Consider the following 15,048-nt stretch of genomic DNA (forward strand, 5'->3'; position numbering starts at 1 on the left):
AAATATCTTTGTTTATTGTTGGTGTTCCAAAATACTACTGGTTACTTTCTGACAGAGCTGACTACTTTACTGCTTGTGCTTCTTACCTTTCTCTTTATTTCTTAGCACTGACTGAAACTTTTTTTTTTTTAAACTTGTTGAACTGTGCAACGCCAAGCACTGATGTCTTTTTCATATAAGTTTCTCACCCTGCACTATCTTCTGGGACATGGCATGGCACGGCACAGGGCTCAACTTGTCATCCAACTAAATATTTCTTCTTTTGTCTATGTCCATATTTTTTTCTCCATGCTGTTGACACAATGTTTCTATTCAGCCAGCCTTATTTTGCAACTTGTTGTCTTCCTGGACCATGTAAGAACATTCAGCATGAACTTAAAAGTTCTACTCCTTAAATCTTTTAAATTATTTTTAAACTTTTGTTATTTCATCAGATTTAAGTATTCATCTTGAATTTCCTAATTTGTCTGGTCTCCTTACTCTCTTTAATTTTTCTGTCTCTCTGAAATTTTCAGTCACTATAGACTCCCTTTTCAGAAGTAACCTATTCTTTCTACACTTCTTGTATGTCATGTCTCGGTCCACTTATTCATTTTTTTAAATTTCTGTTTCCTATTTTGCTTACTTCTCTGTCTTTATCTGACATGTAAATTGTTTTATCCAGTTCAATGTAAACTATGATCAGCTTGCTCTCCTCCTTCCTTTTTATGTCTGCTATTTGGCAACTTCCATGAAATGTCGAAATAGTACAGAACAGCAGTTCCCAAGTGTCATCCTGGGGGACCCCTGTGACTGTTTTTATACCAACTAATTTCACTATTGGTACATTATTCTTATCTTCTAATTGACCTAATTATTTAGTGACCCGTACTTTTTTTTTTTTTATTATTATTCACTTCTATAATATTCTGAAATATACATATTTTTGCTCTTAATTGTATCCAAATGCTGACTGATGAATGCTAAAGAGGTTCAGTTACTTCAGTGCCATATTCACTTGTCTGCATTAAGAAATGTTTCTTAATGAGAACACAAGTGAAGACAGCAGTGAAGGAACTTCTCCCCTTTATCATTCAGTGTTGTTTGCACTTGTGTCTGCACTGCTCATTGCTAGTTATCAATATTTAGATATGTTTATTTTTGATCATCTAAATATTTCATTAAAACATTAAACATTTTAAACAATTGAAATCAAGAATGAAGCACTGATTGTGAAGTGGGTTGGAATATAAACCAGCAGCCATGGACTCCTCTAGACATTAACTAAGATTGTAACTATATATTATGGTATGTACCTTTCAAGTTCCCTAGTGTGTGTTTGGTGTGTGTGTGCCCTGCAGTGGGCTGGCACCCTGCCTGGAGTTTGTTCCTGCCTTGCGCCCTGTGCTGGCTGGGATTGGCTCCAGTGGACCCCCGTGACCCTGTGTTAGAATATAGCGGGTTGGACGATGACTGACTGGCCTTTCAAGTTACAAATGACTGTTTATAGTGTTTTTATGTGAATAGTACATGCAATGGTTTTTGGTTTTGGAGTTAAAAGTTCAAGTATGCTGCTGTGCATATTGTACAACAAAATTGTTACTTGCATGTCACCTAGAGATTATTGATTTTAATACAATACCAACAACAGATACTCACAGAAAATAATGTATATATTTTACATACTGTATAAGATACACAGACCTTGGTAAGCTGGTTCCATGACCACTGTAATACATAGTCAGTGGAGCGACTATACAAAAAAGATCTGTTTGTGACTGAAGAACCTGTCAGCACTTATTCTTATTTTGTACATTTTAATGCCTTTCCTTTTAGAAAAGATTTCCTTCTAGAACCCTACTCCTGTTCCTACTCATTATTCTAATTGTCCTGAAGACTTCAAGTCCCTCCCCACTTTAAAAATTTCTGATATTCTGAAACTTTTCAATATTTATCTGACTTTGTATGTTACTTTGTGTTCCATGTCCTCTTGCACTTCTGTAAGTCGTCATTTTTTTTTCTTCATTTTCTGTGTAACCACAGCCCCATTTGACTATTCTCTTGGTCCAGTTCCAAAATATATTCTTAAATCCTCCTTGCAGAACCTGTTCCATATATCACTTTTTAGTTCTTCAGTTTTCACAGAGGCTTTTCCAGAATTCTTGACTTGATGTCAATTTTCAAAAAGGCTTCTGGCAGCTATCTAACAAACAGTGAAACCTTTAGTTGATCTGTAATTCCCATTCTTTCTTTCAAACAACATATACTATTCTCTTCAATCTAGCTTCCACAAATACCATTCTATGGTATTCATTTTGCTTGTTAAAATTGTCGCATCTCTGCATACCCTTTACTTTTATCACATTTTGATATAGTAAACCTTACTGGATTCTATTTCATTCAGTAGATCTGATATTACAGGTTGTTGCAATAGGTGAATGATGTTTTCCCATGATGTTTTATATATTTTAATGTCTTCTCATTACTCACTTCTGTGCAGAATTTCTTCACTTTCCAGATTACCGCTTTGATCGTCAACTGTACTTTTTCTGTCTTTTAAATAAATGACCATTGTGTTAAACTCATAAATGTTTTCCTCAATAATGTCACACTTTCATAATAAGCTACTGTCAGGAGCCTTGGCAAGAAACTTGCATGTCATACTGAGCTTATTGTTACTCCATTTACAATGTTTTGTTGTTTTACTGGTACTGTGTCGTGTATGGTAGATCTTAAACTAACAGCTGTATTAAGCTTCTTGTACTCTTCTAGACATTATAGACATCAATTCCTAATTTCCAAGATTTTCTAATAATGAGAAATATGATAGGTAGCTGCAAACAACTTTGAATGGTGGTCACAAAGGATGATAAAATCTCAGTATTTTTTAATAATACAGTACAACCACAGACCAAAGTATAGATAGATACTCATAACTTTGAGCACTGTTGATAGTTTAACAATATGTGTAAATATATACATAGCCAATAAAAAGTATTTTTAATTAAAAATATAACTAAGCACATTGAAACATGCTATAAAATAATTACTGTGGGATTTATGGTATAACTATAAAATGCACACTTTTCAAAATTAATTATCCCCAGGAAAACTAAGATTAGTTGAATCATTCCATTAAACATTTAAGAATGTTGTGTTTTAAAATCACGAATAATACCATTATCTGTGGTCCCTCTGGTCAATTTTGAACTCTGGGCTTCTTTATAGTCTAAAAATGTTATTTACTGCATTTCTTGTAGGAAGTGTCCTGCCTCCTACAGAGGTAAAACAGATAGGTGGCTAGCAGACTATTTCAGGGAGCACATTTGAGCCATTAACATCGAAGATCTTAAAAAGCCTATTGTGGAACATTTCACGTCCTTTGATCATAGCCACACTGATGACTTTGTGTTCTTTTACAGTGATTTTAAAGACTATTTTCAGTGAAAAACAGAAGAAGCTAAGCTTATTCTCAGCCTGGGATCACACATTTTTCCAGGACTTAATGACCGACTAACTTTTTAATCTCTCCCTTTATCATCCCTAACGGCAGCTTTTTTCACACTCTCACATTTCCACCTTTCATCTACCCTGGCTTTATTCCCTCCTTACCATCCTATATATGTTACCTGCTTTTTCATTTTCAGTTGCATACCTGATGAAGTCTTTATAACCGAAATGCTGTGTCCTTTACCACCTTTTCTTTTCAGTGTGAAAATAACCTTTAACTTTTTTTTTTTTTTAAAAAAGCATTCTTAAACATGCTTGGTCCATTTGAGTGTCAACAGCAAACTTAAACCTAGTCTGGCTGCAATTAGGCTTAAGGCAGGGCCCAGTCCTAAACAACAAGCCCATCCATCTCAGAGCCCACTCACAAAACCACACTCACAGGTCGAATTCGGAATTCTCATTTACTTGACCTGTAGGTTTAGGGAATGTGGGAAGAAAACATACATAGACATGGAGAGACCAGGAAGGTTCCACACAGACATTGACTGGGTACACGATTTGAGCTAAGGACTCTGAATCCATGAGGCAGCAGTGCTCGTCACTGTGCCATCATAAATTATTTCAGTCTGTCTAAAATTCAGGTTCAAATTAATGATTTCTTTTCTTTTAAAGCCTACTAACTGAAATACCCAGTGTTGCCCGGGAGGAAAATAAAGTGTTTTTTTTTTTAACTGTTTGAGAAAACCATAGTAAAAAAAACAGAACTTTAAAAATAAATTAACAAACAATAAAGACTCACTATTGTGCTTGTTTTGCGGTCTTGTATGTATGTTATCATCCAGTTAATGCTTGGAACCGGCCAACTCTATTTAATTTGAAAAGCAACAGGGGCGTGGTGCTGCTCAAACATAAAGAATACTGGCAGTCGCCTGCTATATACTAACTGTGTAAGCCCGATCCTAGAAAGTGTTGAAATCATCAGAACTACTCTGGGCATCTCTTTGCTAGGAGGAATTGTGTTGCCGACGTGCTCGCATCGTTTGTGCATTAGCAGCTAAGTGACTGTCTTTCTTAGGAGGTTTCCTTTTGCCAGTGTGCTGGACTCGCTTGCGTATCCTTGGAGCTGGAGCCCTCACCAGACTCAGTACTAACTTCCGGGCCAGACAGACACACACACACTTGCACGCAGAACTCTATTTAATAGAGGAGGTGGTGGGTTAGGGCTGATTTCACCCTGCAGTAATTTTAGTTGACCATTGAGAAACATGTACCAAGTTTCATGAAAATCAAAAATCGATCCAGCCATTCGGACGTGATGCTGGAACATACATACATACATACATACATACATACATACATACATACACACGTTGACTTTTAAGACTATTCAACCATATATATATATATATATATATATATATATATATATATATATATATATATATATACCCCTACTCTCTTTCTGTTTCTTTTCCGGTTTCTTTGTGGTGGTGGCCTGCGCCACCTCCACCTACTCAAAGCTTCATGATGCTCCAACAATGATGGATGGATTAAAAGGCAGAACTCTACGTGACCATCATCATCATCATCAAGCCCTTCCGTGAGAACCCTAAATCCAAAGAGGACTGTTTCATTTATGTTAGGTAGAATGCCCAGAGAGGACTGGGCGGTCTCATGGTCTGGAATCCCTACAGATTTTATTTTTTCTCCAGTCGTCTGGAGTTTTTTTTGTTTTTTCTGTCCCCCCTGGCCATTGAACCTTACTCTTATTCGATGTTAATTAATGTTGATTTATTTTGTTTTCTTATTGTGTCTTTTATTTTTCTATTCTTTATTATGTAAAGCACTTTGAGCTACTGTTTGTATGAAAATGTGCTATATAATTAAATTTTGTTGTTGTTATATATATATATAGATAGATAGATAGATATACAGTATATAGATATATAGATAGAATTAATGTGTAATATACATGAGACAATTATAAATATTATACATTAAAAACTTTGAGTTATAAAGTCATTTATATATTTACCCAGAGGAATCAGTTTTGAATTTCTTTCATGCAGAAAGAAATTGTTAAAACAAATCAGGAAATTCATTATGTGTACTTCTACCCATATGACAGAATAAGGTAATCCTATTTATTGTGTTATGGCAGGACCAAGACTAGTAATAACAGTATATGGAACATATATCTCTACAGCATTTGGCCTGTTATTCTTTTGTTTTCTGAACACTGTTTAAATGAGAATGTGTACTGTCTCATTTATCCATATTGGCAAATCTTTTGCATGACAGCACAAGTAAAGCACAAATCTTTGTAGTGCTGGAGTGCTCTGTTATGTCATGCCTTTGTCAAGATTTTATAGCTTTATGCTCTAACTGTAGAAATTTACTACCAATTATGGATATTGAGTCTAACAAAAAAAAATCTGCCTGTAGTATTATTTGCAAGATTTGAAGAATCATATTTATATAATTTTTTATATTCATTTAAGCTGTTATTTCCAAAAAAAATAATTTTATATAAAGAGAAACAGACACAGTCTGCTGGCTCATGACTGTGAACAAAATCAGGTCTTATTTCATAAGGTGATGAATTACATTGTACAGGAGGGGAAGTTTGTGCAGTATAAGAAACATTACTGTTGAAACCAGTTCTCTCTAAACGTTTGTGAATGTGGGTGAAATAAGTGTAATTTGGCTGAACCCTGTTTTTAGTTTTGTTCAGCAAAGGGAAATAAATTTAATGCGATCAATTTCATTGCAGTAAATGCCTTAGTTTTTCAAAAATTGAGCTATATGGTAAAATTAAACTAGATGAAAATCACCCTGTTTAGTATAAGGGAAGCTCTGATGTATTGACACAAATCAGTAGTAGGACAACAACATGAAAAATGTTTTAAAGTAATTTTATGTATTTGTTTCAGCTCATTCACTGGTTCATTTTTAACAATGTAATATACAACTTGTATGTATGGATCAGTAGCTACTATAGTTTGTTTTCATGTAGACATTAGTCGAAGTGGTGAAGTAGTGTTGTAGCACATTTGAGTTCTATAACAGCCCTGTTTAATATTGCATTGTAATCGTGGATCATTGCAGCTTACTCCTGTCAAAGGCCTGGCTATATGCTCACTTTTTTAAGAATATTCCAGTGCCAAAATTCCTGACTTTGTATTATGTAGCATTGCCACCTTATCTTGATCATTCTGGTGATATAAGCATCACTACCATTTTGCCAACCATACTTTGATGATATTAAGCACATAATCTGCATTATGAAATGCGGATGTCTTTTTTTTTTTTCTTTTTTTTTTACCAGCATCAACGTTTTATTAGACATTTGAAAAGCTAAACATGTTTGTTTAAAAACAACCATGAAACATGTTTTGTGTTTTTGGTTAATTTGAAAACTCATACTGTCACTTTTCTCATTCTAGGGACTTTTGATCTGTTAGCGTGAAAAGTGAACTTGATTGCCAAAATTCCTTTTGATACAAACCTCTGCTCCACTGCTTCTGGTAAGCTTTTGTATTCGTTATACTTTGACATACTGTATATACTCGCGGATAAGTCGGGACTGGATTTTACAATTTTTTTTTTTTTAAATTTTTTTTTTAAAATTTCTGGTGTTTTATGTCGGCTGTATAAGTCGAATGTGAAAAACTCACGCTATTGATCCAAGAGATTATGATATGCTAACGCCCACCTGAGAGAGTAACCACGGAGCACACTGCCTTTTTTTTCTATGTGGGTGCGACAATGCGCTGTATCAGTGCGTGCTCCTAACCTCTCTCTCTATTGTACGTACATGAGAACATGGTAATACCCGAACTATTCCGAAGCAACGTTTGCACTGATTTGTGTTTTTTGTATCTCACACCCTCATACACCTTTATCGTAAAAGTATCCCTTATCTACCATGGAGTGTTTGATCAGAAGAAAATGTGAAGCTGGTTTTAAATTAAACGTCATTGAAGTGGTGAAAAAAATTGGTAACTGCACTGCTGCAACAAAGTTCCAAGCGTTTGAGAAACTGATGTGAGATTGGAGGAGGCAAGAAGATGTTAAAAAAATAAAAAAAATTAAGTGTTGCATTTTTGAACGACTGTATAAGGGTCTGATTTTATGATCGATTTTTCTCGTTTCACGACCCGACTTATACACAAGTATATACGGTACATGTGTAGTGTTCAGGAGGTCCTTAAAATCCAGAAAAGTGTGTAAAAAAAAAAAATGGGAGTATGTCTTTTGATCTTTTCGGTACAACCCAAGTATAGAAAAGCTCCTGCACCAATTGTAATTTATATAGTTTCACTGAGGATTAATTTATCCTGGTTTAATCATACCCATATTGTAAGGGTGGGATTTCTCTTTTGTTCTAACTGTATACACATATGTTACAAACATTGTAGAGTGAGAACAGGGATTTACACTTAAGTTATTTTGTTTTCTGTTACTCAGTTTTATTAATTGGCTACATTAATAATGCACTACAGCATACTTTCTCGATCCTGTCCAGATTCATTCTTGTGATGTAATTTAGTCTTGTATTGACTCCATAAAATGTACCCTATAAAAAGACATTAACCCACTCTATTTACTTGATATTTCAGAATCTGTTTTACTGAACGTTCACTAGCTCAATGGCCAGCAATAATACAGCTAGCATTGCCCAGGCAAGAAAACTGGTGGAACAGTTGAAGATGGAAGCTAACATCGATAGAATAAAGGTACTGCAATTTTGGCTTCTTTAGGTAATTATGGGTATGTATGACTATTAAGCTTATTTGCAACATTCTGTATCAATATGATGGTTTATGTAAAGCAAGAAACATTAAAATGACAAGTAGAAAATAAACCTTTCATTATCATCCTCTGTTTAACAGCCATTTCCTGGTTTACTAAGGCTGGCTGGTTGTCCTAATTTTTTTTCTCTCCACTAGGATGAGACTTATTTTTCTTATGTATTTGCACTACCTCCATTCTTATCTTCTTCTTATCTCCCTTTGGGCCTTAACAATTTCATCTACAACACTGAGCAACTCTTCACCCAATCATCCTCCGCCTTTTGCTCCACATGCCTGAACCACCTTAGCATGTTTTTCCTCAGCTCAACATCCATTGTCTCCACACCATGTCTTTCTCTCAACCCTGCATTGGTCCTTCTTTAACAATGTGACATTTCATACCATACATTCAGAGCTGGATTAATCATATGGACATTCAGGTAAGTGCCCAAGGGTACCAGGACCTGAGTGGCACCTGCATGAAAAAAACCTAAACATGAAATACCGGATTCAAGGTACATAAGCTTCTTGCTGACTGCACCTGCTTACCTGTATTGGCCAGTTCAATTAAAATTAAGCAAAAACCCTCACAAATAAGTAACTTAAGGCCCTAAAGAAATAAAGTTTTCATGTAGGGGTTGACATTCTAAGCACTCATTTTCTGTACAGCCTGTGGTAGTGCTATTTGAGAATGTGAAATCAACATGCATCAGCTTAGTGCAGGGTTCTGAGTCTGCAGACAGTTGTCTTGAATATGTAGCCTGAACAGCACCTGTATGTTATTGACATGCAATCACAAATCATTTGCTTTGGTAATTTCTCCATATGCTTATCATTAGCAGATGTTTAACAATGCACTTTATCTAAAGGTCCATAATGTGTGCGTTTGTCAGATTAGTTTATTAGACCATTTTATGAAGTGCTTTGCATCTAACAGAAATTTCAAGTGTTATGTTATGGTTACAAACAATTTCAAATCATGTACATGCACAAATCCACATGTAGAGGATTCTGTGGTTACTCAGCTGTTTGGATGTCTTCATTCTGTCCCCTCTTGCTCTGCACTTCTTTGCTCAGGGTTTTTTTTTTTTTTTCGGTTTAAATTGCTACAAAAATGTCTCCAAAGAAACTGGACGTGCAAACACTATTCTGTTTGATTCTTTTCTTTGCCAAACTCCATTAGAGTACAGAAAGCCTTTCACAGTCTAAAGTCTTTCTTCACCACCAGTCATTTGGTAAAGTAACAATTTATTGACTCATTCAGTGTTTATTTGTTTAGAAAATAGATATATGCCCCGTTTCATGGACAGTAACTTGCAATAACAACTTTGTTGTCTAGTCACTCACCTTCATCAAAGTTGTCAGAATTCATCTCCTCTAGACAGCATGAGGAAGTTTACTAATACAGTATAAGCATTTTTTATTTATGAAAAGTTGACAATTTAATTTAGAAAGCTGTTCAAATGAATTGTTCCATGCTGTTTTTCCTTTGGTATTTGTTTTTTAAGGTTTGGTTTAAAAAAAAAAAAATATTAAATACATATTGATGCCATTTCCAGGCAGTTGGTTTATGTGTAAGCCTAACGTTTAGTGTCCTTTCAAGGAAACATTGATTTCTTATTGTGGAGCCCACTTAGCCTGTTGACAACTAGAGCTACAGCCCTCAGTACAAAAGAAAAGGTTTATAGCTCCTGGACTAGGGGATGGACAAAAAGAAAAAGTGTACAAATGCAGTCACATTCCAAATTGTGGCTGTAATCAGTTGATTTTCCTCATAGAAGACAAAGCCTCAATCATCTTGGATTTAGCATTTGCAGGGAAGAAGATGATATTAACATGGTTGAGTCTGACATGGGGAGGCTAACATTATGAGAATCAAGAGTGGCAGCTTCACTACTACACAAATGCAAGGGTGAAAGTTACTGATGATTATAATGAAGTCCAGTCCCTGCATGATGATTGACAGTAGAAACCTTATAGCATTTCTGTTGACCTAGCATTAGAAATTTGCCTCTTTTTCTATTTCTTGTTCTGCACTCTGTTCAGATTTATAAATCATCCAGGTTTTATACAGAACATTAAAAGAATTTGGCAAAAACAGGTCATTCAACCAATAAAAGCTTGCCAGTTTTATCCACTTAATTTTTCCAAAATAACATCAAATCTAGCTTTAAAGGTTCCTAAAGACCTACTGTCTGCTACGCTACTTGGTAAATTAGTCCACGTGAAGAAAACCATCCAGATGTTTTTGTAAAATTTTCCCTAAACATGTTTCCAACTGTGTCCCTGTGATCTTGTTAAACTAATTTTAAAGTAACAGTCTCAGTGTACTAATTTGTTTCATAATTTTAAACACTTCAATTATGTTACATCTTAATCTCCTTTTGCTTAAACTGAAAAGGCTCAGCTCTTTTAAACTTTCCTCATAACTCGTCCCAGGCAGTCCTGAATTTACCCACTTCCTCTTATCTGTACTTTTTCTAGTACTTCTATGTCTTTTTTTTGTAGTCTGGAGACCACAGCTGCACACAGTCCACATGTGACCTCACCAGTGCATTATAAAGCTTAAGCATACCTTCATTTGTCTTGTGTGCTAACCTAACATCCTGGCTACTGAACACTATCTGGAAGTTGAGAGTGATGAGTTTACTATGACTTCTAAATCTAAATCCTTCTGCTTTAAAGTTTCAGTCCTCCCATTCTGTATATAAATCTTACCATTTTTACATCCTATGTGTAATGCAATAACTATACTTACATTAAATTTCATCTGCCACAAATCCATCCAAGCCTATATGCTGTCCAAGTCCCTATGTAATGATTCAACAGATTCTAGATTGTCTACCAATACACCTAGCTTGGTACTATCTGCAAACTTAACTAGGTTATTTCTTTTCCTATATATATATATATATATATATATATAAATATAAACTATTGAACATTGCAGTTCCAATTCTGCTAAGGTTCCTTGCACCATCACCCTCTGCTTCCTGTATTTTAGCCAGTTCTGCAGTTATCTACAAACTGCACCCTGAACTCCCACTCTTCACTGTCGTAATGTTATAATTAGCCTTTACTTTTCCAGACACGCTTTACTTCCTCCTAGGATTTTCTTTCACTGGTACAATACTGAAAAAATCTTCTCTCCGTCATATCTGCCAACTCTGTCTCTTTACCAGTCATACTACCAGCACTCAAAGTTCCTACCCTCAGTTCCACTCCCTTTACTTTCCTCCTCTCCTCCTGTCTCTGGACATATCTCCCCCCTCTTCTTCTCCTTCTTCGGCCAACAGCAGCCCAATTACTGCGAGCACCCTGTTGGCTAACAGTACTGGTGGCGGTCGTTGTTAACCTGGGGCTTGACCGGAAATTTGTATTGTTGTCCACATATTGATTTAGCAGAATTTTACACTGGATGCCCTTCCTGATGTAACCCTCCTAATTTAATCCGGGCTTGGGACCAGCACGAAGAAACACACTGGGTCGTGCATCCCATTATTATTAATTATTATTCTTAATATGCCTTAACTTCTTCACTCAATGAAATCTCTGTTACTTTTAACTATTTGTAAGTAACCCTTGCTATCACTGCCATGTCCTGCATCTTTGTCTGCACACAGCATAGTGCCTAACTAACAAATCTTCCCTACTTTCTCTGAAAAAATTGTATTACTGGTATTTAAATTAAGTCATACTACATCATTGTCCTGTGCCCCTTTCACACACTTTCTGTAAGTAAAGGTCATACTCTCTGCCAGCAGACAAGCAAAACATTTTCCCAACACCACTACCACACATGCTGCCTGGCCATGTACCCATCTCTTTTGCTACCAGACTAGTTTTCCATTTCAGAGCCTTTTCATCAAGTTCTGCTTTATTTTTTTGGTAGTAATACCAGATCAAGTAAAAGTGAGTTACTAAGTAAATAAGTAAAGAGAAAATAAATGTATTAGTTTAAAAGAATAAGAACAAATACTTATAGAAACTTCAAATAAATCATCATTAATTAATCTTAACATAGTATATGACCATTTAGTAACAGAGGTGGGGACCCCATGAACTTCAGATTGCAAACTTTTTACAGAAAATAAATACCTGGGGAAAACAGTTCATTAAAATTTCTAAAGTTAAACTACAGCTGACCATAGCCAGTTAAAAGATCAGCACCACTCTAGAAACTGTCTGCCAAGCTGTGAGTTGCAGTAGATTTTTTTGAAAGAAAAGTGAAAATAAAAAATGGGCTAAGTTACCTAGATTACTCAACATTTTTCTTATTTGCATGTTGGAAACTCTGACTTCTGCTCTAGACTCATAAGACCACCCTGCAAAAAAATGTAGTCTTGCTTTATATATTAGAAAATGCATGTGCAATCTTTGTCATTACTTACTTATAGGTCAAGAAGCAGATAGTGAATCGAATTGGGAAGCTTTACTGAAGTGAGAGTGTAAAGCCAAGTAACAAAACACACAGCTGACCCTGGATTTTTTACTGTTGCAAAAACCTTCTATCTAAATGTAAATTAATATAATGTAGTTTTATAGGGGGGAAAAAAATCCAGTCAAAGGTGAGAAAACGTAGTTCTGCTATAGTAATCACAGGAACTTTCTTTTGAGAATTAAGTGAGGTTATGCAGGTCATTCTTTTGACAGGATTCTCCTCTTTTTAAAGTAAACTATAGAAAAATAATGATAAAATGAAGGGAACATTTTTAGTGGCACCATAAAACCACACACCTATGCCCATTAAAGGGGGCAGTAGACTTGCTAAAATGAGAGCCCATTGGGGAAATCTTAGAAATACCTGTTCAGTGGCTGGCATACTTACAGAAAGAACACCTCTACTGGAAGTACTAATAAAATTTATGCTATGCCAGAATAAATTCCATAGCAGGGAAAACAGAACCAAGCTTAAATGGAATAAGAAAAATTATTTTAAATAAAAATCCACATGAAACAATTCTGCACAACTGGTGTTCTATCGCAAACTTCCCAGTGGATTTAATTGATATCTGTATTTTTGATGTCTTTTAATAAATGTCATGAATGAGATACTTGTGACTGTTAGCAAGTAAATAGCTAAATGTGCAATGTGAACTGAATCGTCCTTCTACACTGTATTTTCCTTATTGCTTGTATGAAAATTATAATGGCTAAGCTCCTATGTTCTGTATTTTTGGACCATACACTTCAGGAAGAAAACTCATATTCCACTTTTCCAGTTACTTTAATTTATATATATATATATATATATATATATATATATATATATATATATATATATATATATATATATATATATAAGTTTAAAAGGGATTCCTGTTCCAGTCTGTACGTACAGTGAATTATTTGAAGATTTTGGAATTAAAGTTATGTTTCCACCCATGTGTTACAGGTCTCAAAAGCTGCAGCAGACCTCATGTCATACTGTGAAGCGCATGCTAAGGAAGATCCACTTCTCTCTCCTGTCCCAGCATCTGAAAACCCATTCCGAGAAAAGAAATTCTTCTGTGCCATCCTATAAGGTTCACTGTTTAGCCCTCCCACCCCTCCTGAAGCCAGGAATGTGCCAGTGAACTCTTTTTGCAGAAATTTTTATTTAATCCAAGGAGCAGTTACCGCCTTGAGCTTTTTGTCCTGATGTTATTCTGGGGGGTTGGGGATAAATAATAAAAACAATGGTAACAAAAAGATTGGACAAGGCCTGGGAAATGCTAGAAAGTCTTTGTTTTTACAAGACATTAAAAATAATATCTGGAAGAAGATTGGACACTTATGTGGTGTAACAGTTTTAAATAGGGATGAAAAGAAAAACTAATTAATTGCCATTGCAAGTCATTTTATACTAACAGCAGACAAAACGTTTGCTTGTGGTAAAGCGTTTGTTGTAATAAGGTTCTGCCAAATGTGGTGCCAACGTAGGCCGCACCAGCATTTCATATGAAAGTGTTTCATTTCTTGCTTTTGCTCCTTGAATATTATTAGGACTATTTCATTGTTCTGTAATTTGCTTTTTTCAAAGTGTTTTTTTTTTTTTTTTTTTGTTTGATTTTACTTTCAACATTTTATGAGCCTCAGGAGCTGATTTTCTCTTGCCTTTTTATGTTAAAAATGTACTTTTTTTGAAGATTTTTTGTAATGATACTAGTGTTCTTTTTAATGTTTGTATTTCATGACTGTGCTGTGTTCAGTGCCTGATTGTTTGTAAGATTACGTATTTTTAAAAGACTAACTTCATATTCTCTTTACAATTTGATTTTTATTTGGTGGGTGGGTGGGATGTTTTAACAGTATTGGAAGAGGTGCTATGGGTGTAGATTTTTTCCTAAGTACATTTTTCCCAGTGCCAAGAGAAATGATTCTGAATTTTTCCAGCCCTTGGAGAAGTTTCTCTCCATTACTTGTATAACAAATAATAAATATTGTTTACTCAATTTCATGACTTGTACAAGTTTTAAGAACAAAGGGAAAATAAACTTGTATTAAACTGAGATGTCGTTTTAGTAACAGAATCATCATTCCTATTTTATCTTAATAAATGCAATGGGAGTTTCTGTGTATTATCCTGTTTTGGATTAGGATGTGCAAGTGTATTATTCAGTGGGGAGGCTGGAGGGGAATGTGGTCAATATGTTTGGAATACAGTAATCTTAAACTTTGTTTGGTTTTGGGGGAAATGGAAATGTGCTTAAAATGACTTTTCCTTTATCAGCTACCAAATACTATGGTGTTCTGAAAGTATCGTAATTAAATAATAACTATAGTTATTATGCAGTGCTCTGGTAAATTGAATCCATGCACCCTCAGAGAAAGAAACAATAGC

At 35.1% G+C, this 15,048-nt stretch overlaps 1 protein-coding gene across 1 annotated transcript in view; it reads left to right on the plus strand.

The window, feature by feature from the left end:
* Positions 1-14,716, plus strand: part of LOC120518541 (guanine nucleotide-binding protein G(I)/G(S)/G(O) subunit gamma-2) — a 49,817-nt gene extending 35,101 nt beyond the window's left edge. Inside the window, exons 2-4 of the mRNA XM_039741386.1 lie at positions 6,876-6,956; positions 8,052-8,168; positions 13,621-14,716. Of these exons, the coding sequence (XP_039597320.1) occupies positions 8,082-8,168; positions 13,621-13,749 (216 nt within the window). The 5' untranslated portion in view covers positions 6,876-6,956; positions 8,052-8,081 and the 3' untranslated portion in view covers positions 13,750-14,716. The remainder of the gene's footprint in view (positions 1-6,875; positions 6,957-8,051; positions 8,169-13,620) is intronic.
* The last annotated feature ends 332 nt before the right edge of the window (positions 14,717-15,048 follow it).

This window comes from Polypterus senegalus, chromosome 18 (genome assembly GCF_016835505.1).
Source record: "Polypterus senegalus isolate Bchr_013 chromosome 18, ASM1683550v1, whole genome shotgun sequence".
Taxonomy (NCBI): domain Eukaryota; kingdom Metazoa; phylum Chordata; class Cladistia; order Polypteriformes; family Polypteridae; genus Polypterus; species Polypterus senegalus.